The sequence below is a fragment of the Urocampus carinirostris genome, chromosome 10 (genome assembly GCF_059441175.1).
Source record: "Urocampus carinirostris isolate Australia breed hairy pipefish chromosome 10, RoL_Ucar_1.0, whole genome shotgun sequence".
NCBI lineage: Eukaryota > Metazoa > Chordata > Actinopteri > Syngnathiformes > Syngnathidae > Urocampus > Urocampus carinirostris.
In genome coordinates this window covers 770,307-793,448 of record NC_142358.1, presented here as the reverse complement: position 1 = coordinate 793,448, position 23,142 = coordinate 770,307, and the positions used below count along the sequence as shown (strand labels likewise).

General features: G+C 39.5%; 1 protein-coding gene and 1 non-coding gene across 5 annotated transcripts in view; both read left to right on the top strand.

The window, feature by feature from the left end:
- Positions 1–23,142, top strand: part of myo18ab (myosin XVIIIA b) — a 297,356-nt gene that overhangs the window by 165,862 nt on the left and 108,352 nt on the right. For all 4 annotated transcript variants that reach the window (XM_088345491.1, XM_088345490.1, XM_088345488.1 and 1 more), the window contains exon 27: positions 11,027–11,154. In XM_088345491.1, the coding sequence (XP_088201617.1) occupies positions 11,027–11,154 (128 nt within the window). The remainder of the gene's footprint in view (positions 1–11,026; positions 11,155–23,142) is intronic.
- LOC148357436 (U2 spliceosomal RNA) lies at positions 8,673–8,858 on the top strand. The gene has a single exon (XR_015851916.1). It is a non-coding gene; the product is annotated as a U2 spliceosomal RNA (small nuclear RNA).

Genomic DNA, 23,142 nt, shown 5'->3' with positions numbered 1-23,142 from the left:
AGGAAATAAAAAATAAGAGAGGAAGAAAGAGAGAAGAGGGTGAGTCCAAAAAGGGACGACGGAGAGAGAAAGAAATATATATTGGAGAAAGGGAGAAAGAGAGAAAAAAAGAGAAATAAAAAAGGGTGAGAGGAAAAAGAGAGACAGAGGGGAAGAAGGAGAGAGGTACAGGGTAAGACAAAGGGGGAGCGTGAGAAAAAGGAGAGAGAGAAGTAGAGAGAAAGAGAGAAAATACAGTTGAAGAAAGAGATGGAAATAAAGACAGAGAGAGAGACAGAGAGAGAGAGAGAGAACAAATAAGTGACAAGAGAAAGAGAGAAAAAAGAGAAATAAATACAGCTACAGTTGCTTTGGGGGTGGCCCCAGGCAATGTTCGCTCTAATTTTCCACGGGTCTGAGCGGTCACACAAAGTCGGTGAGCAACGCTAGAAACAACAGTGAGCAATCATAATCCCAAGTGTGGCAAGATAATTAATTATCAAACATGTCCAAAACTTGACATCAAGTTACATTTTGCTGAGTTTCCGGCAATGCAAAATTATTTTTCTCTTTTGAAAAAAATGGACTCATGTACTATTGCAAAGGTTGTACGGCCTACAAACGTCGTTTGTGCTTACAATTCTTTCACAAGATATCCATTTCTTTTTATTTCCTGATATATTTTGTCGCATAATATTAACATTTTTGGGGGCTTATTTAGTCGGTTGTAAAGGCCCGGTCACACAGCCTTTCACGGGCGTATCGAGGCTGAATCACGGCCCGAAATTTCTGCCCGTGAAGCAGACGCTGTTGGACGTTTTTGAGATCGCGATACAGACGAGATACAGCCGTGCTCTACACGCGGTAAGAAATTCACACGCGGTTGGCCGCGCGAAAAAGTTTTGCGCTGCTCAAAACTTTAGACCTCGGGTAACCGCAGGCGGCACAGCGATGCAGCCGCAGTTACCAGCGATAAGGACGCGGAACAGTCGCCGGAAGGACGCGAAACAGTCGCCGGCCAATTTTGCACATTTTCCACCGCGGGCAACCACGGGCAAAAAAAAAAACCTAAAAATTTTACCCGCGATACAGACGCAAAAGGATGTGTGACCAGGCCTTAAGATACAAAACTGTACTTAATCACATTTTTTAGTGGAAGTACAATGTTGGCAACAAGATTCACTTGATATCATTGGGAATTATTTGAATGCAACACAAACTTTTTCTTCTTTTTTTCCGTGTTTTTTTCTACTTTTTTTAAAATTCCTTTAAAAAAAATCTGATTGTGTGTTTTCCGAGCTGTTACTTTTTTGTTTTTGTTCTCTGTTTACTTTTTTTCCTACATTTCTTTGTTTTCTTTTTTTCTGGCTTTTTTCTAATTTTTTCCTTCTTTTTTTTTCTTCCTTTTGTTTCTTTTTTTCTCGGCTTTTCACTACTTTTTCATTTTGGTATTTTTTTCTTTTTTGTTCTATTCCCCTCTTCTTTTAAGTCATGTTGTGCATAGTTTTACATAATATTTGGTCATGTTGGGATGAAGGAAGCAAAAACAACCTGAAGAGCCGTTTAGGACCCGACAGAGCCGGTTCCTTTTAGTGAGCCGAGCTGAAGAAGCCGGTTCTCGACCAACTCTCCTAACTTTACTCAACTTCGTTCTACTTGACTTCAAAATACAGACACAACGTCAGGGGAACCCTTGTATTTTTACCTTCATGCACTGTAACTTTGACTTAAGTGGCTTCTTAATTATCGTATTTTCCGCACTATAAGGCGCACCGGGTTATAGGGCGCACCCCGAAAAAATAGTTTTTGGTCCTATTTTTGACATACATAAGACGCACCGGATTATAAGGCGCTACAATGGGAACGTGGACAAAACAGTCAGATAGTTCAGTCCAACTTATTACCCCCTTAACATTCCCAAAGCTTGCAAAGACGCAAATACGTGTCTAGAACACGTACGGATGCGGTGTCCGTACGATGTCACTCAAATGCATCGTTCCATCATTCGGAAGGTTAAAGTCTTGGGATTCAAGAAATGCCAACCATTCCTTAGTATCTATTTTCTTTTTCGCTCGCAACTTTACTGTGCATATGACAATAAACACTTGGAATTGAGTTTAATTTAAAAATAGACACTCCATTCCATCCATTATCTGCACCGCTTATAACAGAAACATAGACTTCAGTCTGAAACAAGATACAGGGACAATATAAAACCCGGAGTAGCTCACCGAAGTCGTTGTGTTCATAATGATGTGCAGCCAATGTCCTCTTATATCCGTGAGGGTAGTAAATCCAGGAGAATAAAATATTTACACATACAGAATAGGAAAAAATGCTTTCTCTATGCCGTCAGCCACGTGCTATACACATTCATCTTTTTCGGCCAATTGCAGGCTTTGTTTCGCCGTTTAAGCCAATGCCAGCATGGAAATGATAAAAAGGATCCGCCCCTTGACCTCCGAATAACTTTAGCCAATAGTGATCGATTCAAATGATGATTGACACATTGGTTAGCCAATGAAACGCCGGTAAATAAATCCCAGCATACACCGCGTACTACTTGGCGTTCGGGGGAAAATCTAGTCGGCGGCTGCAAGTTAGTTGGAAAACTTTGCAATTTTAAAATTGATCCATAAATAAGGCGCACTGTATTATAAGGCGCATGGTCAGCTTTTGAAAAAAATAAAGGCTTTTAGGTGCGCCTTATAGTGTGGAAAATACGGTAGTAATTTTGAGCCCTCATTTTTGTGCGCTGGCTAGATTTTCTTGTGCGCAGAGAATATGCGAGCAGTGTGCAATTGCGCACGCGCGCAGCTTAGAGGGAACACTGGCCCCAGGCTTTATTCATAACGGCAACTCGTAATTTTTTCTTTAGCTTTCTTAGCCTTTTCTTGTGGGCCTGAACCAGCCCGCATGCCACACGTTTGATACCTATGGAGTAGGCCAAGGCAGGAACTTTTAAATGCCTACCAGTGTTTCACATAGAATTTCGTGAGACCCCGTTGCAGGGGCGTTACCAGGGGGGTTGCAGAGGCGTTACTAGGGGGTTGCAAGGGGGGTCGAAGCTTACCCATAGACGCACTCTACCCACCAAAAGCAAAGTGGAAGTAGTACTGACAGCAGTCTGGGCAGCACATATGCTTCCCCATTCATATAATTTTGTGCATGTCAATGGACACTACCATGTGCTCTCCAATGTGTGCCTCGATCCTCACAGAGGGAGAAGCTTTGTTTCCTGGCAGGCATCCAGGTTGTATTACTGAAATTGTATTTTTGTAATATTTCCATAATAGCTGTCGGTCACCCCTCTTGAGGGATATGACCAAGGTAGATAGATAGATAAATAGAATCTTCTTAGTATAGCCGTAGTATTTTTTTGTAGTGTCACTGTCGTACTGCTTATGTCGCAGTATTTCTTTATTATAGTGTTCCTGAAGCGATATTATTATATTTTTTTTCTATATTGTAGAATATTTGTTGTATATCTCTAGTATTACTGTAGTTGTAGGTTTGTAGTATTTCTGTTGTCATAATTTTGTAGTATTGCCCTAGTACAGTGGAACCTCGGTTCTCGACCATAATCCGTTCCAGAACCCTGTTCGAAAACTGATTTGTTCAATCACTGAAATAATTTTTCCCATTAAAAATAATGTACCGTATTTTCCGCACTATAAGGCACACCGGGTTATAGGGCGCACCCCCAAAAAATAGTTTTTGGTCCTATATTTTCCATACATAAGGTGCACCGGATTATAAGGCACTACAATGGGAACGTCGACAAAACAGTCAGATTGTTCAGTCAAACCTATTTACCCCTTAACATTCCGAAAGCTTGCAAAGAAGCAAATACGTGTCTCAGACATGTACGGAAACAGTGTCTGTACAATGTCACCAATCACTCAAATGCATCGTTCCAAATATCATTCAGAAGGTTAAAGTCTTGGGAATCAAGAAATGCCAAACATTTCTTAGTTTCCATTTTATTTTTTGCTGGCAACTGTGTGGACAGCAAAGTAAGAATTTTATTGTGCAGGGAAACGGGGTTCTTTACTGTGCATGACAATAAACACTTTGAATTGAATTTAATTTAAAAATAGACTCATCACAGAAACATCAAGATCGTTCTAAAACAAGATACTGGGAAAATATAAAGCCGCATAGCTCACCTAAGTTCTCTTGCAGCCATCACGTTCAATAATGATACGTAACCATGGTCTTCTTACAACCGTGAGTGTAGTAAATCCAGGAGAGTAAAATATTTACAAATACAGAATAGAAAAAAAAAAATCTTCTCTATGCCGTAGTGCAACCCAACGTGTGATTCACATTCATCTTTTTTGGCCAATTGCACGCTTTGTTTCGCCTCTTTAGCCTATGCGAGCCTGTAAATGATTAAAAAGGATCCGCCCCCTTTACCTCCGAATAACTTTAGCCAATAGTGACTGATTCAAATGATGATTGACACATTGGTTAGTAAATGAAACGCCGTTATATAAATCCCAGCATACACTGCAGACTACTTCGCCTTCAGGAGAAAATGTAGTCGGCGGCTGCTTGCCTTAGTTGCTAGACTTTGCGACTTAATATTGATCCATATATAAGGCGCACTTTATTATAAGGTGCATGGTCAGCTTTTGAAAAAAAAAAAAAAAGCTTTTAGGTGCGCCTGATAGTGCAGAAAATACGGTAAATCGTTTTAATCCGTTCCAACACCCTGAATGTTTACCTTGTAAACATAAAGCTAACCCAGGCTAATCGTACGTTTGCGTTATCGTAATCTTCAGTACGAAAGGTTACGCTAACATGAACGTGTAAAAATAAAAAAAATCAGGTCGTTTACAAGTCATTTAGCACCCGGGTCTCCACAACAAGTGGTGAGAGGTTCATTGGAAAGGGGGCTGCATCCCAAGACCCTGAATGTTGGGCTCCGTTCCAACACCCTGAATGTTTTGAATTTTTATTTTGCTTCATATTTTGCTATTATTTCTTTCTTAAATGCAATAGTTGTACGCACTACTTTTCTATTTTCACCTGTAGCAACTTTGCTGCTTGCACTGACTTTCTTCGGAGGCATAATTAGGGGCTAAAACACTTCGTACACCTATATTAAAAGCGAAAGCAAAACGAAGCACGTCCGCACGCGATAACAGTTGGTCACGAAAAGAGCGATCTGCACCCGTACGACGCTCAGCATCGCACCCTAAAGTACGCTCTCGCGCATTACCCGGCGTTCGAACTCCGATTTTTTTGACCGAACAGCGAAGCAAGAATTTCTGGTCGGACTCCGATTTGTTCGAACTGAGAGGCTTTCAAAAACCGAGGGTCTACTGTATTACTTAAGTAGTATTTTTGTAGTTTGCTAGTGTATTTTTGGGGTAATTGCTGTTTGTTTTATGAGTCTTCATTATAAAGTATCTCAACAATGAACATACAGTGTAATGAGTTTCCATTCAAATGATTCCTTGACCTGCCAAAATGGGGTATATTGGTGTGGCACCCCAACTGTAAACTTTAGTTGAGAATTTGACCTATATATACTAGACTGAACCAGTAACCTTGTCAAGTCAAGTCATTTTTATTTGTATAGCCCTAAATCACGAAGAGTCTCAAAGGGCTTCCCAGATTATTACACTATATTACACAGACTATTTTTCAGCCCAGGGAGTGTACCAACATCGAGTTTTAATCACTCGTTTTTGGAACGCCACAGTTGACAGTTATTGTCAATTTTGATCTCTAATCCATAAAAGAGCCATCAATGGCTTCCGAGCCATAGGTTCCCAACCCCTAGTATAGCCCTTTATTCAGGGGTGTCCAAAATTTTGAGAAAGCGGGCCAAATTCGACAATGACAACGACGGAGAAAAGGCTGAGCTAAGCTAAGAAGGCGACCACACAGACCAGCGCTCCCAAGCATGTTCAACCAACGCCAGATCCATCCGTCCACAATGAGTGAATTGAGCTGCGGATCGCCACCAACAACGTCCGGAATTGGAGGACTTTTTTTTTGCCATCACGGAGTCTTGGCTTTCCCGACGCCGCATTACATCACCGGCTCGAACGAGACGAAGACTCGGGTAAAAACAGGGGTTGGAGACTACGCGCTACAATAATAGCGGAACCATTGACTCACACTGCTCACTCGATATGGAGTTTCTAGCTATGTACCGGGAGAGTTAACTGTGGTCTTTGTGTTTGCTGTATACTTTCCACCGCTAGCAGTTTCACCAGATGCTAACGTTAGCATAGCGCTAAATCTCCTGCCCGCTGCTAAACATCAGCTTGCACTACCCCAACGGCGACTTTAATCGGGCATGTTTATTGACTGTACTCCCAAATCCATTCAATTGTGGACTCCCAAATCCATTCAATTGTGGACTGAGCAATTCGGAAAAACGCTGGACTATGTGTAATGTAAGATCAAACAGTAATGTAATGTAAGATCAAACATTCGGTTGTGTCCGGCAACTCTGTTTGACCCTCACAACCCCCCCGAGGACAACAAAGTCAGTTAGTTCTTTGTTCCTTTGTGTCTTTGTTTAAGACATATATGTTTCCTTATCCTCACTGTAAATGTGGAACTGGAGTCGTCCAATTTTGTTGTCACAGCATATCCCATGTTGTAACAATGACAATAAAGGCATATTCTATTCTAAGCTGGAAATGTGTGAGGGTCAACTATTCAGCCTGGCATTTTTTTAACAGTCTTTGATAAATTCACCCTCCATGGAAAGGTTTGCAGTGCTTGGCGATCGGCGCCACGACCTCTTAGTTTGCCCCTTTTAGCATTTTCATTTGACTTGCAGGGTCTTGTGAAAAAGCACTGCTGTGCTGTTAAAACTGCTCCCAGTTGCTTCACCTTTCCACAGCAGTCGTTTCCAGCTTTTTATAGTCTGCATGTTTTGTCTGGCAGAGCCTCTTGATATTATATTCTTTAAAAACAGCCACAGACTCTTGGCAAACTACGCAGACGCATTTGTTTCGGATTTCGCTGAACAAAAATACTTAGATAGTTAACTTTCTTTTTTTCATTATTTACAGACGCCATGTCAAAAATAGGGTGGGCTAAAATTCTCTCCAAAACCCAAGGGCAAGGTGGCCAAAGGGCTCCTACCCTCATCCATTAAAATGGTTTATTTCTATTTTAGAATCAACATTAAGAGTGGGTCACATATTATTTATTTTATGACTGAGGCCTTGGGCCAGTAAAAATAAGATCACAGGCCATAACTGGCCCCTGGGCCAAACTTTGGACGTGCCAGCCTCACAGAAGGTCTTAAAGGGGTGCATACACCTTGAGAATGGACTTCCCATGAAGTAATTTCCCTTTCAGGCTCAGCAACTGTGAGCTTATGGAATTTTAGCATAGAGACAAGTGATACACACAAACCCTTGCTTACTTGCTATGTGTATCAGTTGATTTCTCCGGAACATCTAATTTTATTTTCTGTGCCCACGGCAAATATGCCTGTTGTATCCATACATATACTGTTATACTGTACGAGGCACGTACGAGCACAAATTGTTAGCTTTAAGAGACGCGGCAATGGAACAGGCCTTTATGAACAATCTTCCTGGTCAGTTACTAGTGCTTAAAATCCTGGAAAATACTTGAATTTTCATGTTGTGTTTTTGAAGTAAAGAAAATGAATGAGTTTTGATTGAAGTGCTGAAAAATGCTTGAAATTGTTGCTATCGCCATGCTTTTTGCCAATCGGACTCTATAGACAACGCTATAAATGAAGAATTTTTTTAAAAAGTGCATAAAAATGACTCTGCCTCCTCGACTGCTCTGGTGACTTGTCATTATGGCACTTCCCCCTACGGTTCACACCCAAGAGGACAGCTCTATTTCTTTTTGCCCGACTCACTGAAAAGAAAGAGCCGGCTCTCAAACGGCTCTTCAAATTTAATACTAAACCATGATGCACCAAACTATTCAGTAATTAGTAATTTTACATGTTTTGCATGGAGATCCCTGAAAAACATATGAAATATAAATGAAAATATTCACACTTACAAAAAAAATTGTGTAAATACAAAACTAAAAAAAATCTTTTTCCACACTGAACAGATTTAAAGTTGAACGACATAAAATCCCTGACAATGTAAAACAATAAAATAAAAATTACAAATACTAATTCCTCAGTGCTATCAATAAAATATATTCTATCTATCTACCTTGGTCATATCCCTCAAGAGGGGTGACCGACAGCAAGACAAGCACATACAATAACAAAGAAGATAAAAGGGAAAAAAAAAGGAAAAAACACACACAAAAATTTTTCAACCATGGCCAACCCAATTGCCCAAACACCCAAACAAGTTAGGCACCCTCGGCACCTAAGTTGGTCATGGTTTCGTCCCTCCAGATAAAATGGGACACCAGGAAGCGGCCATGTCACTCGGCTCAGGGTGACACAACACACTCTTTTGTTCAACAGCAGGGCCCGACAGCTTTCACTGGTTTCCCCCTGCCGCATCATACGGGTGCCGAGCCCATCCTTAAGAACGCGTCCACAATCCCACTATCCTTTCACAACACCGCTCCACTCCTTCCTATCACCAAAAAGAGCTCTAGCTTCCATTATATTTAGACCTCTTTCCTGCAGTGCACTCATAACACCATCCATCTACGTCAATTGCGGCCTTCCTCTTGGTCTCCTTCTAGCTTGGCCTTTTGCTAGGTTCTTAGCTTGGCCTTTTGGCCGATGCTAGGTCCTTAGCTTGGCCATTGATGCTAGATCCTTAGCTCTGCCTTCAGGTGCTTAGCTTGGCCTTTTGATTTTTGCATTCCGGAGATGGAATAAGAGCTTGCGCTGTCCACTCCACGCATCGGCCCGGTATTGCAGTACCTCCGGGAACGGTGCATTCGCAATGATCGCAACAAGGCTTTAGGGCTAGGACCTTAGCTTAGCCTTTTGGCTGAGAGTAAGTGTCCCGGCTCCTAGGCTTTGAAGCGTATAATGAACTGACCGATAACGGATAATGGATAATGAATAACGAAGATAGATCAATAACCCTTAAAAACCCCAAAACCCCCTTGGTCTCCTTCTGTTGACTTCTGCTCTGTAGATCCTCTTCAACATTCGCTCCACATCCATCCTCTCCATGTTTCCAAACCAACCGAGTACTCTCTTATCAACACGCTTGCTCAGTTCCACGACTACTCCAGTTCTCTCTCTCACAATTTAATTTCTCAATCTATCCAATCTTGTCACTCCTAACATACTCCTCAAACACATCATCTCAAAAACATTCAATTTGCTTCTTAAATCTGCCTTCAGGCTCATCACTCTCCTCAGAGCACCCAAAACCTTGATTCCTTCAGTGCAATACCTCGCACTCCATTCCACCAACTGCAGCCACATCACAACCCAAGCACCTAAAGCTTTCAACTTCTTCCAGCACCTGTCCATCCAACCTGATTTCTAACGTCATGCCCACTCCACCACGTGAACACTTCATCACCTTACTCTTCCCAACATTGACACATAACTTACGCCTATCACAAACTCTGTTACCAACCTTCTCTATATTTCCTCGGAATTGGCCACAAGCGCTGTGTCAATAAAATCTAAAATGCAAAAAACAAATAAACAAAAAACTATTTACAATTCTATTTTAACCAATTTAGACACAGATCTTCTGGAAAAACACGCAAAAAATATAAATAAAAAAAGTAAAACAAAAAGCAAAATATTGAATGTACTCTTTTTCAGAGCAATCAATACCATTTAAAGGGGTTCAAATTTGGCTCTCTTTCTGCTTTTTATGCATACAGTACCTTCTCTTTTTTTAACTTATATGGTGTACTCCATGATTACCCAACACATTTAAAGCCCTTTCTGTATTCATACAAGTTCCATAGTATTCCACTCATATAAAAGGAGACTGTCAAGAGAGAGTCCACTCTTTCAAATTCCTGGGTGTGCACATCTCCGATGACCTCTCCTGGTCTGCAAACACCAGAGCGGTGGTAGGGAAGGCCCAGCAGCGACTCCATTTCCTGAGGGTGCTCAGGAAAAATTATCTGAAACAGCAGCTGCAGGTGTCCTTTTACAAAGCCACAGTGGAGAGCATTCTAACATACTGCATTACAGTGTGGCATGCTGGGTGCACGGCAGAAGACTGGAAAACTTCAGAGGGTAATCAACACAGCCCAGAGAATCGTTGGTCGCTCTCTAGCCAGTCTGGAGGACATTGCCTGCTCTCAGCAGAGCAGAAAACATCATCGAGGACGTTTCTCACCCACCACCTCTTTGACCTGCTGCCTTACGGCAGACGCTACGGGTCACACAAAACAAAAACAAACAGACTCAGAGACAGTTTCTTCACCAGAGCCATTACCACCCTTAACACACACCTCACAAAAAACTGAAACTCTTGCAAACACACTACCTCATACAGATGTAAAATTTTATTCATGCCTATGCTCACTTTGCACAATTTTGACTATTTTTGCACCAAACGCTTATTGCACTAATCCGATGTATGTAACATCCTACATGCCCACATTTCTTGTGTAAATATTGTGTTAATTATAATCTTATCTTCTTTGTTCCTTTATCTTCTTTGTTCCTTTATCTTCTTTGTTTTCTTTTATCCTCACTGTTAAATGTGACACCGGAGTGCTATGCCCAATTTTGTTGTCACAATATGTTCAACCCATTTTGTCACAATGACAATAAAGTTATATTCTATTTCTATTCTATTCTAAACAAGTGTGACATAGCCAAGCTGCGCAAGCATTGTTGAGGCAGAGTTTCATGTCAGTTTATAGCAGCCCTTTGACAGAAAAAGATCTTGGGTAGGAACAGCTCAAAATAGCACAAAATACTTGATAGTGGCCAGATGGCAACTTTATTATAGTCAATGTCAACAAATTTAAAAAAAGCCTTATTTTTTATGGTGCTGGATTTCTTCCTTCAAAGGTACTGGAATATGTAAAAAATTGTCCTTGAAGGTGCTTTAAAAGTGCTTGAAATTGGCTATGAAAAAAAGGTCTACGAACCTTGAATTTAACTAGTGTGCTAATGTTACAGGGGGTGAGTGGAGGCTCAAGTATGAGAAAGCCATCAGAGAAATTGATTTGACCAAGAAGCGACTGCTGCAGGAGTTCGAAGACAAGCTGGAAGTAGAGCAACAGAATAAACGACAGCTGGAGAGGAGGGTAAGTGAATCGCATCGCGCAACCATTGGCCCTTGTGATGGAAAGTAGAGTATTTTAATCGTATGATTTTCGGTCAAGAGTAAATTGTTGGGTAAAAAGCCGTTATAAATAACACCTTTACGTAACAGCATTATTTTTTCTTTAATGTAATGTAGCAAATGTTTTTTACACTGTTACAACGTCGTTACCTTTAATGATGAGGTTACATGATAAGTTATTATTTGAGAAATTTAAATATATAAAATTCAGTTCACGGGCTTCATGGACAAAAATGTATTCAAGTTTTGAAAATTATTTTTAAGCAGTTAAGCGAGTATAACGAGAATCTATGTGTGTATTAAACACATTTATTTATTCATCCTTTTGATTTACAAAATATGTATAGTTATTTTTTTGGGGTTAGCTATCTGGCTACCTATTTAGCTTTGTAGCTAGCTGCCTATCTTCCTAACCTTTGAGCTATTTATCAAGCTATCTAGCTAGATTTTTTTCATTTTGCGTGCTATCTATCTAACATTTGACTTTTTATCTAGGTATCAAGTTAAATTTTGCCCTCCTTCCTGGCAAGAGTTCTAGCTTTGTTTTTGGATCTCTATCTTGCTATTTATATGTAATTTGCTCTTTTAGCTATCTAGCTCCCTTTTTTAGGTATTTAGCAAGCTTTATAGCTAGCTTTTTGCATTTTTTTGCGTGCTATCCAGCCAACATTTCACCTTTTTTCTAGTCATCAAGTTAAATTTTACCCTCCTTCCTAGCATGCTTTCTAGCTTTGTTTTGGGATCTCTCTCTGGCTATTTAGATGGCTTTTACTCTTTTAGCTTACTATCTAGCTATTTAGCAAGCTATAAAACTAGCTTTTTACCATTTCTTTCTCATGCTATTGAAATAACCTGTTACCTTTTTTGCTAGTTATTAAGCAAAATTTTGGACCCCTTCCTAGCTATTTATCTAGCTTTGTTTTTAGCTCTCTATCTGGCTATTTATCTATTTTTTTACTCTTTTAGCTAGCTATCTAGCTCCATTCTAGTTTTTTTTTTACCCGTTCACCTTTCTAGCTAATTATCAAGCTGCCTTTATAGCGATTTAGCAAGCCATCTATTTTAGAATTGCATATGAAACTGTGCCCTTTGCGCTAATGAGTAACAAAAAGTAGCTCAACACCTGAAAAAGGTTGGAGTCCTCTTCCCTACCCACTTCCAAAACTGAAATCATAAGTAGACTGACTTATTGGCTACCACCCTTTTCCTACTCATGTGATATTTAGGTGATTCTCATGTTGCAGTTTTTTCCTGTATACCTGCACAAAAATAAAACAAAGACTTGTCAAGACATGAAAGGCCAATTCTGTATTGATTTGGTTATTTTAAGTTATAGTTTATTTTAGTTTTTGGGCAACAATATAATCTCAGACCATTCAGATGAAATTAAGCCGGGGAGTATGGCATCAAAATCTGGGCAGACTGTGATGCCAAAACCAACAATATATGGAATTGACAAATTTACACAAGCAAAGCGGTAGGTGGCATCACTGGGAGAAAAAAAAAACGGGAAAACATGTTTTATTATTATTAACATATATTAACGTATGGTCTCGGCAACCTTTTTGGTTTGGAGTGCCACTCTAAAATTTCCGTGTAAATAATAATAATAATAATAATTTCCTTGTATTGTCATTCTGTGTAACAATGTACACAGAACGAAATGTCGATTGCACCTGACCCGTTGTAGCGAGCCGATGCAGCCGCAGCCAACAGAGGGCGCCGCCAACCACTTTTTAAGTCTTAGGAATCAGTGTGCCACACCTAGATTAATGACTCACACAACTTTTTTCTAACTAACTGAGCTGTAATTTTACACCTATCCAAATATACAACATGAAAAGCATGGCGGCTGAGTGGTTAGCGCGTCCATGGCACAGTTCTGAGGTCTTGAGATCGAACCTTTCTGTGTGGAGTTCTCCCCGTGCTTGTGCGAGTTTCTTCCCGGCACTCCGGTTTCTTCCCACATTCCCAAAAACATGCATGTCAGGTTAATTGGCCGGTCCAAATTGTCCCGAGGTGTGGATGTGCGAGTGAGGTGTCTGTCTCTGTGTGCCCTGCGACTGGCTGGCAACCAGTTCAGGGTGTCCTGTGCCCACTGCCTGAAGATGGCTGGGATAGGCTCCAGCACCTCAAGGACCTTACTGTGGGTAAGCAGTGCAGATAATGGATGGATGAATATACATTGAAATAGCATAACTGACCAATTTATCTTCCACTATTCTTGTTCATCAATAAACTAAAAAATGAATGTCAGCAACATGTGGAAAGCCCTGTAGCCATCCATTACTTCAACCTTTTACCACAAGAATTAACCAGAATCAACCATTCTTCATCAACAATGAATTACAATAAAAAAAAACAAGTGATATGGACAGCTACCATACCATTCAGCAATGAAATTATATTGCAGAAAATATAAAAATTTGAAATAACAGCAGCAAGGCAGAAGGCTACTTGAAAATATGTGCAACAGAAATAACCACTGAACAGCAGCACGCACGCACACATACACGCGTGCGCTTCTTTAATATATTTGCCAACAGTATATGTTTTTCTGTGCTTTGCTATGCAGTGAGCAATGTGATAACTTGTGTTTTTAGCAGTGAAAAAGGTTTTCAGTGTCCGTGTTTGTTTGCCGTACCTGGACACAGCGTGTTTTAATGTCTCCGCCTTGTCAGACTCATGCTTGAATTCATGTTCATGTTTCGTCTCGTAATGATGCTTAGCACTTGACGTGCAAGGTACAACGCTCTCAAGGCATAATGCACAAGTACGGTAATTTTTTTTTTTTGCAAAAAGCCCCAGTCATCCATCCATGCTGGCTGGAAAGGCTGAATTTTTTGGGGGGGCAGGAGCTGTCATGATTCATTCATTTATTGCACGCCGGTGTTTGTGGCTACGTTAAAACACGGATCGCTCCTCTGCGAAGTGCCGCGCAGACACACATGAAGCAGAGGAGGAGGGGCGCGACAGTAAAGCCTCTAAACACGGCTCGCAACTGAAAATGTCTAAAATAGGTAAAAATGAGCATTTTTTAAAATAATCATTATTATTTGCTGTTGGTTTGGACACATGGAGAGGATGGATGAGGAGCGAATGTTGAAGAGGATCTATAGAGCAGAAGTCAATGGAAGGAGACCAAGAGGAAGGCCGCGATTGACGTGGATGGATGGTGTTATGAGTGCACTGCAGAAAAGAGGTCTAAATATAATGGAAGCTAGAGCTCTTGTTGGTGATAGGAAGGAGTGGAGAGGTGTGAAAGGATAGTGGGATTGCGGACGCGCTCTTAAGGGTGGGCTGGGCACCCGTATGATGCGGCAGGGGTAAACCAGTGAAAGCTGTCGGGCCCTGCTGTTGAACAAAAGAGTGTGTTGTGTCACCCTGACCCGAGTGACATGGCCGCTTTCTGGTGTCCCATTTAATCTGGAGGGACGAAAGCATGAACAACTTAGGTGCTGAGGTGCCTAACTTGGGCACTTTATGGTGTTTGGGCAATTGGGTTGGCCATGGTCCAAAATTTTTTGTGTGTTTTTTTGCTATTTTTTTTCCCCCTTTTATTTTCTTTGTTATTGTATGTGTTTGTCTTGCTGTCGGTCACCCCTCTTAAGGGATATGACCAAGTTAAAAAGATAGATGGATTGATAGATTATTTTGCGGTGCGCTCGCGTGCCACTGGTTAACCCCTTGCGTGCCACTGCTGGCACGTGGTCATAGGTTGCCGACCCCTTGTGAAGATTAATAAAATTTAAAAAATGTCCATCAGACATTTTGTAATACCACTCAATAATAGCCAGGTAACAGAAAACCCTCTTATTTGTTAGATAATTATCTTGATGTTCATTTTACTATTTTTAAAATCAAAATTAAAGGGTATACTTGTAGAAAAAAGGCCCAGAGGCCCACACCCAAAATAGATAACGCAATCCTTTCATGGATAAAAAAGCCTAAGAAAGTAACCAAGAGATCTGGAAAAAAATAATTGGGTTGAGTATTGTTTTTAGCATATTTTTTAGCTGACTTAAGTGTTAAGGGTCGTCACCGACGCTCTAATATGGGTCGTGTTACTAAAAGGTTACACAAGGAAAGAGTTAAAAGGTGTGTTCCCTGACCCAATCTGTTATTTAAAAACACGACACAAAATGTGTCACACACTCTTACAATGGATGCAATGACAACTGAAACTGTTAGCAAGAGAACAGATGTTTTTTCAACACTCAGATTTTTTTTTTTGTCTAAAAACAACAAAATTATCTAGAGGAGACAAAATGAATATGGTCATGCTAGTTATCTAATCCCCAAAATACACTTGTACTTCTTTGTAATAAGTGATGCAATTTGAAAAGCTTTGAGCCGATGCAAAATTATCTTTTTAATCATGAATGTTCATCAGTGTATAATGTACTGTATGAATAGAAAATATGTATGCTCCATAGCAGGGTTCGGGAACCTTTTTGACCCAAAGAGCCATAAAAGCGCACAATTAAGTTTTTTTTTTTTAAAAAAGAGCCCCACCCTATATTTTAGGACAAAATGCAAAACTGCCAGACCTGCTCTCCAGCTTACAATCTATGGTGCGTGTTACTTAAAAAAGGAATTAGTTGTAGTTACTCACTACTTATTTCAAAAGGTAATGGAGTTAATAACTTAATTGCTCTTTAGTAAAAGTAACTAGTTACCAGGTAAAGTATTTGTTACTTTTGAAAAACACTGTCAAATAATTTGAAATGTTAAGAAAAATACAATAACACAATGGAAAAGAGCTAGAAAGACAAAAGAGTAAACTATACATTTCTATACAAACACATTAACACTGAAAACGCGAAAGATAATTGAAATATTTATAAATCTACAAAAAAAAAAGATAATACACTACATTTGTATTGCTTTTGCTCAACAAATTTAAAGTCAACAACACAGAATCCCCCAAAATGCAAATCAAAAGAAAAAAGGCGTCACGGGCAATGTTCCCTCTAAGCTGCGCGCGTGCGCAATGGCGCACTGCCCGCACATTCTCAGCGCACAAGAAAATCTAGCCAGCTCACAAAATTCACGGCTCGAAATTGCTAATTTAGAAGCGAATTAAGTCAAAGTTACAGTGCATGAAGGTAAAAATACATGGGTTCCCCTAGTGCTGTTTTCTAAATGCGGTATTTTGAAGTCAAATGTTGAAGTAGAACGAAATTGAGTAAAGTCAGTAGATTTTCGAGAAGCGACTTCTTCGGCTCAGCTCATTAAAGACAACCGGCTCTTTCGTGTCCCAAACGGCTCTTCAGGTTGTTTTTTGCTTCTTTAATTCCTACACGACCAAATATTATGTAAAATTATGCACAAAATGACTTAAAAGAAGGGGGGAATAGAACAAAAAAGAAAAAAATACCAAAATGAAAAAGTAGTGAAAAGCTGAGAAAAAAAGAAACAAAAGAAAGAAAAAAATTAAGGAAAATTTCAGAAAAAGCCAGAAAAAAAGAAAAGAAAGAAACAAAGGAAATAAAGCAAATAGAGGACAAAAAGAAAAAAAGTAACAGCTAGAAAAAAATAAACACAATGAGATTTTTTTTTAAAGGAATTAAAAAAGATAGAAAAAATAACAGAGAAAAAGGTGAAAAAGTGGGTGTTGCATTCAAATAATTTCCAATTGTACCAAGTCAATCTTGTTGCCAACATTGTACATCCACTAAAAAAATGAGATTAAATCAGTGTTCATTTTACCTCTAGTGATGAGTCCCGGGGACTCGCATGCTCAAAAATCTACAGTATGGGTCCCAACAGAGATCTATGGGTACCCAAAATTTAGTGTTATCGAGGTTGAAATTGTAAATCGGTGACAAATATATAATAAAAATCTATATATTCATTCAGTTTTAATCATCAAATTATTAGGTTAATGGCCTCATGTTAATGAGTTATGCTAACGGATACATGCTAAAAAGTGATTCTAACGGCTAAATGCTAACTTTCTCATGCTAACATGCCAAGTGCTGTAAGCAAAGCAAGCACAACTTATATAATCCCCCATTTTCTTCTTATTAGTTGTGATTGCTTCAGCAAGGCACGACTACATTGCCAAGTGCTGTAAGCACAACTATTATAATCCCCCGAGATATTATTATTATTATTATTATATCTATCTTCTTCTGCCGAAATTTAACGGGGAACTCCTCCCAGAGCTTTTCGAGTACCCCATCGATTCATATACCAAAAATTCCGGCTCAACTATGCATATTTACAGGGATACGAGTCCAAAAAAAGTCCCCACCCGGAATATTGGGTTTTGGGATTCTCCCATCCAGAATACATGGGCCCATTCATTTCTATAGGTAGTCATGGAAACGAGGGCTTTTCCAGAGGGTAGTCATAGTAAGCAGGGACTGTCCAGGGTGGTTTGAGGGGGCCCGAACCACATTACCTTTAACCATGGGTAAATGGAGAATTCCAAAGAGTGGATGCTAGTGAGAGGATGCTAACAGTTATGTGCGCCGCTAGCAAGTTAAAAATTACAAATACATCTCTCAGAGTTAAAAACTTTATGATAACTCATAATGCTAACAACTCAACGCTACCAGTTCTCCAACATCTGCCAGATCAATCAAACTCTTACAATTGCTGCGGGAATTGTCTAGTTATATCTATCTTCTGACAAAAAAGTTTGTTGGGTAACTCCTCCCAGAGATTTAGGAGTAGCCCAACGATTCATGTACCAATAATTCCGGCCCGACCGGGACTCTTGTGATATGTCTATTTTATAGCAATATAGCTAGCTGTAAACACTGTCGGCAATGCTAACTTTTTCCTGCTAAATTTTTTTGGGTTATGACTATATTTTAACAACTTCATAGTTACAAATTATGCTAATGGCCTCAAGTTAATGAGTTATGCTAATGAATACATGCTAAAAAGTGATGCTAACTTCTTCATGCTAAAAATTTTGGTAATGCAATATTTCAACGACTTCATATTTACAAATTATGCTAAAGGCCTCATGTTGAGTTATGCTAATGGATACATGCTAAAAAGTGATGCTAAATGCTAACTCCTTTATGCTAACATTTTTTGGCCATGGCTATATTTTAACAACTTCATATTTACAAATTATTCTAATGGCCTCATGTTATAGAGTTATGCTAATAGTTACATGCTAAAAAGTGATGCTAACAGCTAAATGCTAACTGTTTCATGCTGAAAAGTAATTCAAATGCTAACATGCTAACGACTCAGCAAATTGAATGGGCTCAACTCATTCCGGATGGGCCAATTCAAATAGAATGGCTCATTCCTTTTGAACATGTACAATTGAAATGTTTTTAAAGTGTAATAACAGTGTTATAAATAGGTTATTACCATGAAAGTGATTTTTAGACCTCTACAAGGCAAATCCTTGTTGCTATTGGTTATGGGCCCATCTGAAATGAACTTGCCAGTACAGTATTGTAAAAACGAACGACGTTTGTAGGCCGTACAACCTTTGCAATAGTACATGAGTCAATTCATTCAAAAGAGAAAAATAATTTTGCATTGCGGGAAAATGTAACTTGATGTCAAGTTTTGGACATGTTTGAGAATGATTTAGTTGCCACACTTGGGATTATGGTTGCTCACCGACTTTGAGTGAACGCTTAGACCAGGGGTGGCCAACCATTCAGCGACTAAGAGCCAATTTTTCGTCTGTGTTACTACAAAGAGCCACATCATAGTTGTTAACGGGGGCGAGTTGATTATTTTTTTTCTTTGTTACTAAAAATGCCACATTATACACATAAACATCTTTTAATCATGTACGCACGCATACACAAATCTCTACTCGACTAGATCTGATGAAAATAACCACACCAACATGATAATATCAATAATTTTCAACAGTTAACATTGTGAGCACTGTTCCAGATCCATTATCGACTTGAGGTCTGAGCGCTTGGGATAGTCCTTGTCCTTCTCTTCCATGAACAGTTTCACTGGATCCAAAAGCTCAAAGAAGCAAGATAGTACCTGGCTTTTTGACAGCCACCTCACAGTGCAGTGCAGCGGCAGGTCACCTGGAAGTCCTTGGTCCAGTTCAGCGATGATATTCCTGAATATCCTCCGGTTAAGCGCATGTGGACAGCAGCAGCAGAGAAAATAATCGGGACTACACTTCCCTCCATTCAGGACATTGGCCAGAACTAGAATGACAATAAAGTAGATCTGAATCTGAATCTGAATCTGAATGTGTGCAGATGAAGTTGACGATTTCCATCACAGGTTTCATGACGTTGTTAAATTTGAGTGATTTAGACACGAGTTGCTCCCTGTGGATGATGCAGTGGAAATCCCAAAAGTCTGGAAATGTTTGATCAGCTTTGTACAGTCCCACAAGCCCGTTCATTGATCCGATGATGGCTGGCGCTCCATCCGTAGCTCTTGCAGTTAGTTTGTTTGCAGGTCAGTGTGCAACTGTTATTCAACAGCTGCATTAATATCGGATATTCTTCGTTCCATACTGTGGCGAGACAGTTGAACATCTGATTTGCTCTGTTTTAGTTTGTTGTCTACAGGAGCCAAGATTTCAAAGGCGTCAATGACGCATTTTTAATGAATTCTCTTTCGTTGTATAGCTTTTTAGCCCGTGCTATGTTCCAAGCTAACTGATACGAAGCAAGCGTTACGGTCTCAGAGTGTTTCATAATTTTTTTGAAAGAAATGCAACTGTTTTTCTGCTTTGCTTTTCGTAGTCAACAACTTTTTCTTACTAAGTTCAGTCCCTTTTGGAAATTCCTGTTCGATGTTAGGGTGGAGTGAGCTGAATTGACGCTGAAGATTTGAAGCTTTGAATGTGCTAATGCCGCGTTACGTATAAGGCAGATAGGCTTGCCATTACGTTCAATAAAATAATATAAACTATCCCATTCTGGCAAAAACGTCCTGTGTTCTTCTTCATATTTTAGTTTGGCTGTGCCTTTTTACCTGCCATTTCAAGAGGTAATTTCACATAAATTGACTACAATACATTTTGTTAAACAAATATTTTCTCGTCGCTCGTTTTACGTCACTAAAACAGACATTCATTGTCGGAGTGCCATCTAGCTGTAGGGAAGGCAAATTACAGTGCCGGCTAAACATTATTGATGCATGTCATGTTACAGCTTCGAAAGAGCCGCATTAAACAAGTTTATAACAGCTCCTAAAGAGCCGCATGAAACTAGTTCAAGAGTCGCATGCGGCCCGAGAGCCGCGGGTTGGCCACCCCTGGCTTAGACCAGTGGAACATTAGAGGGAACATTGGTCACAGGGGGAACCTGCTGTTAATTTGGTAGGGATTTAACTCCCTTGGTTCACTTCCATAGATGTTTCCTTTGCGAACAACATGAGTCAGTTGCTTCCACATTCACCAATTAGCCTTTTCTTATGGCGCATCAGTAAACACTATATTCGTAATCGCAATCTATCTATATGGAATAATACACCTGATCCAAAATACATGCCATAAACAACTCTGGTAAGAGCGGAAAACCACGCCGCTGAAAACGGTGTTCTGCAGCCAACGTGACGCAGTGCTTTCTACCATCAGTAACGGTAACGGGGGGAAAAAATAATTAGATTACCCTGTTACTGAAAAAATAACGTTGTTACTTAATGGCATTATTCATAACGGTGTTATTCCCAACACTGGTTAAAATAAGTTTAATATCAACAGCTTTGATAAACAAATAATAAACAAAACAGAAGTTAAAAAAAAAAGAGCAGACAGCGGTGATTATCGCTGTTCTGTTCCTGTGACAACCGAAACACTTTTCACATTATTCTTGTCAAGTATTAAACTTTTTATAACAAGGCATTTTAAGTAACATAAATCACAACTCATCATCACACAAGAGACATAATAATATATGTTAGGAGAAAACATCAAATCTTGATTAGCATGCTTGTGTGTAACATTATTTCGATATCTCTTTCGCCTTGACATCTCCCCCTCATTTTTGAACCTTATTTTGTTTAAATTTGGTATTTGTTCATTAGAAATCCCACGAATTTTATATCCCCTCCAGAATGACTAGCAGGCAGCCAAGAGGCTGTGTTATTTAAAACTTAACAACTCAACGACCCATCTTTTTACCATTGTTCTGCAAGGTTGGGTTTTTCAAATGCAATATGGTGATAGATTCATAAAGAGCTTTTGTGCACAGGATCAATGGTGAAACTAATCAATTCTGCTGGCAGAAATACTACAAATTTACTCCAAAATTACTACAAAACTAAATATTAAATTTAGTGCTTTAAAACAGGGACCTTATAATTGTTTTTCATTCTGATAAGTAAAGAATACAATAGCCAAAAATACAATTACAGTAATACTATGATATCAAAATACCATCACAAAACTATTACAACAAAAATACTACAGAAAATTTAATTACATTAATAGTGAAAAATATTTGGAAAAATACTACAAAGGTATTGATTGCCTACGGGCACCGGTATTGATTACTTAGAAATACTTCAACAGAATTCCAAATATATAGCACTACAGTAATACTATGATGCAAAAATACTGCTACAGAAATATTGCAACTGAAATCTACAAAAATACTGCAGCAGAAATATTACGAGACAAATACTACAAAAGAAAAAATACAGAAATACTACAAAAATACTCAAAATACAGTGAAAAAAATTAAGTATTTGTACACCCTGCTATATTTCTGTTTCTCCCACTTAGTCAAGTCATGTGCATTTGTATAGCCCTTAATCACAAAGAGTCTGAAAGGGCTGCACAGACCACAGATTATTGCAAACCACAGACAAACCACCATCCCCTCATCTAAAACCTAAAGAGACCACACATGAGGTAATCTACCTTCCAGGATGACAAGGTTGCAATGGATGTTTCAATAACAAATAATCCAGATATTGTCAACATAAAATATAGGTAATTCATATGCTATAGAATAGAAGTGTGTTTTAAGCCTAGATTTAAACATTTCCGCTGAGGTTGCATATCAAATCTCAGGGGGAAGAGAATTCCCTAGCACCGGGGCCAGAATGGAGAACGCTCTCGAACCTGCGGATTTCTTCTTGGCTCTTGGGAACACTAGTAGACCAGCATTTTCAGAGCGAAGGCTCTGGACCGGAACATAGGGGTAAATTAAGTTTGAAAGATATGAGGGAGCAAGTCCGTGCATGATTTTGTATAATACCAACAGAACCTTAAAATCACATCTTAAGCTAACTGGGAGCTAAAATCGGGGTAATGGGATCAAACTTTCTTGTCTTAGTTAAAAGCCTCGCTGCAGCAATCTGTACCAGCTGAAGGCTCTTGATTTTGGACTCAGTAATCGAGACAGGGAGTATCAAAGCATGAATTATAATCTCCGCATCTGACTGAGACAGCATAGGGCGAATTTTAGCAATGTTGTGGAGATGGAAAAAAGCTGTTCTAGTAATATTCTTAACGTGTCTTTAGAAGGACAGATTGGGCTCAAATGTGACACCTATATTTTTGACTGAGTCACTCAGGGTGATATTACATCTGTCAATGTTGATTGAGAACAACTCACGGCATTTAGATGGACCAATAACTAACATTTCGGTCTTTTCAGAGTCAAGGCGCAAGAAGTTGAGTGACATTCATTATTTTATCTCAGTGAGGCAGGCCTCCAAATTTCCACAGTTAAGTGTGGCAGATTCCTCCATCAGAAGATATAGTTGAGTGTCATCTGCGTAGCAATGGAAACCGATATTATACCGTTATTTTCCGGACTATAAGCCGCTACTTTTTTCCCAACGTTCAACCCTGCGGCTTATTCAGTGATGCAGCCAATTTATGTAATTTTTCTAACAGCCGCCAGCGGCGCTTGAGTTCAAGGCACATGACGCAGCTTACAAGCTAAACGCAATCGAGTAGTCCGATAAAGGAGAAAACAGAGCTACTGCACGCAAACTCTACCTTGCGAGCGTGTTGCTAGCGTGTTTTTGA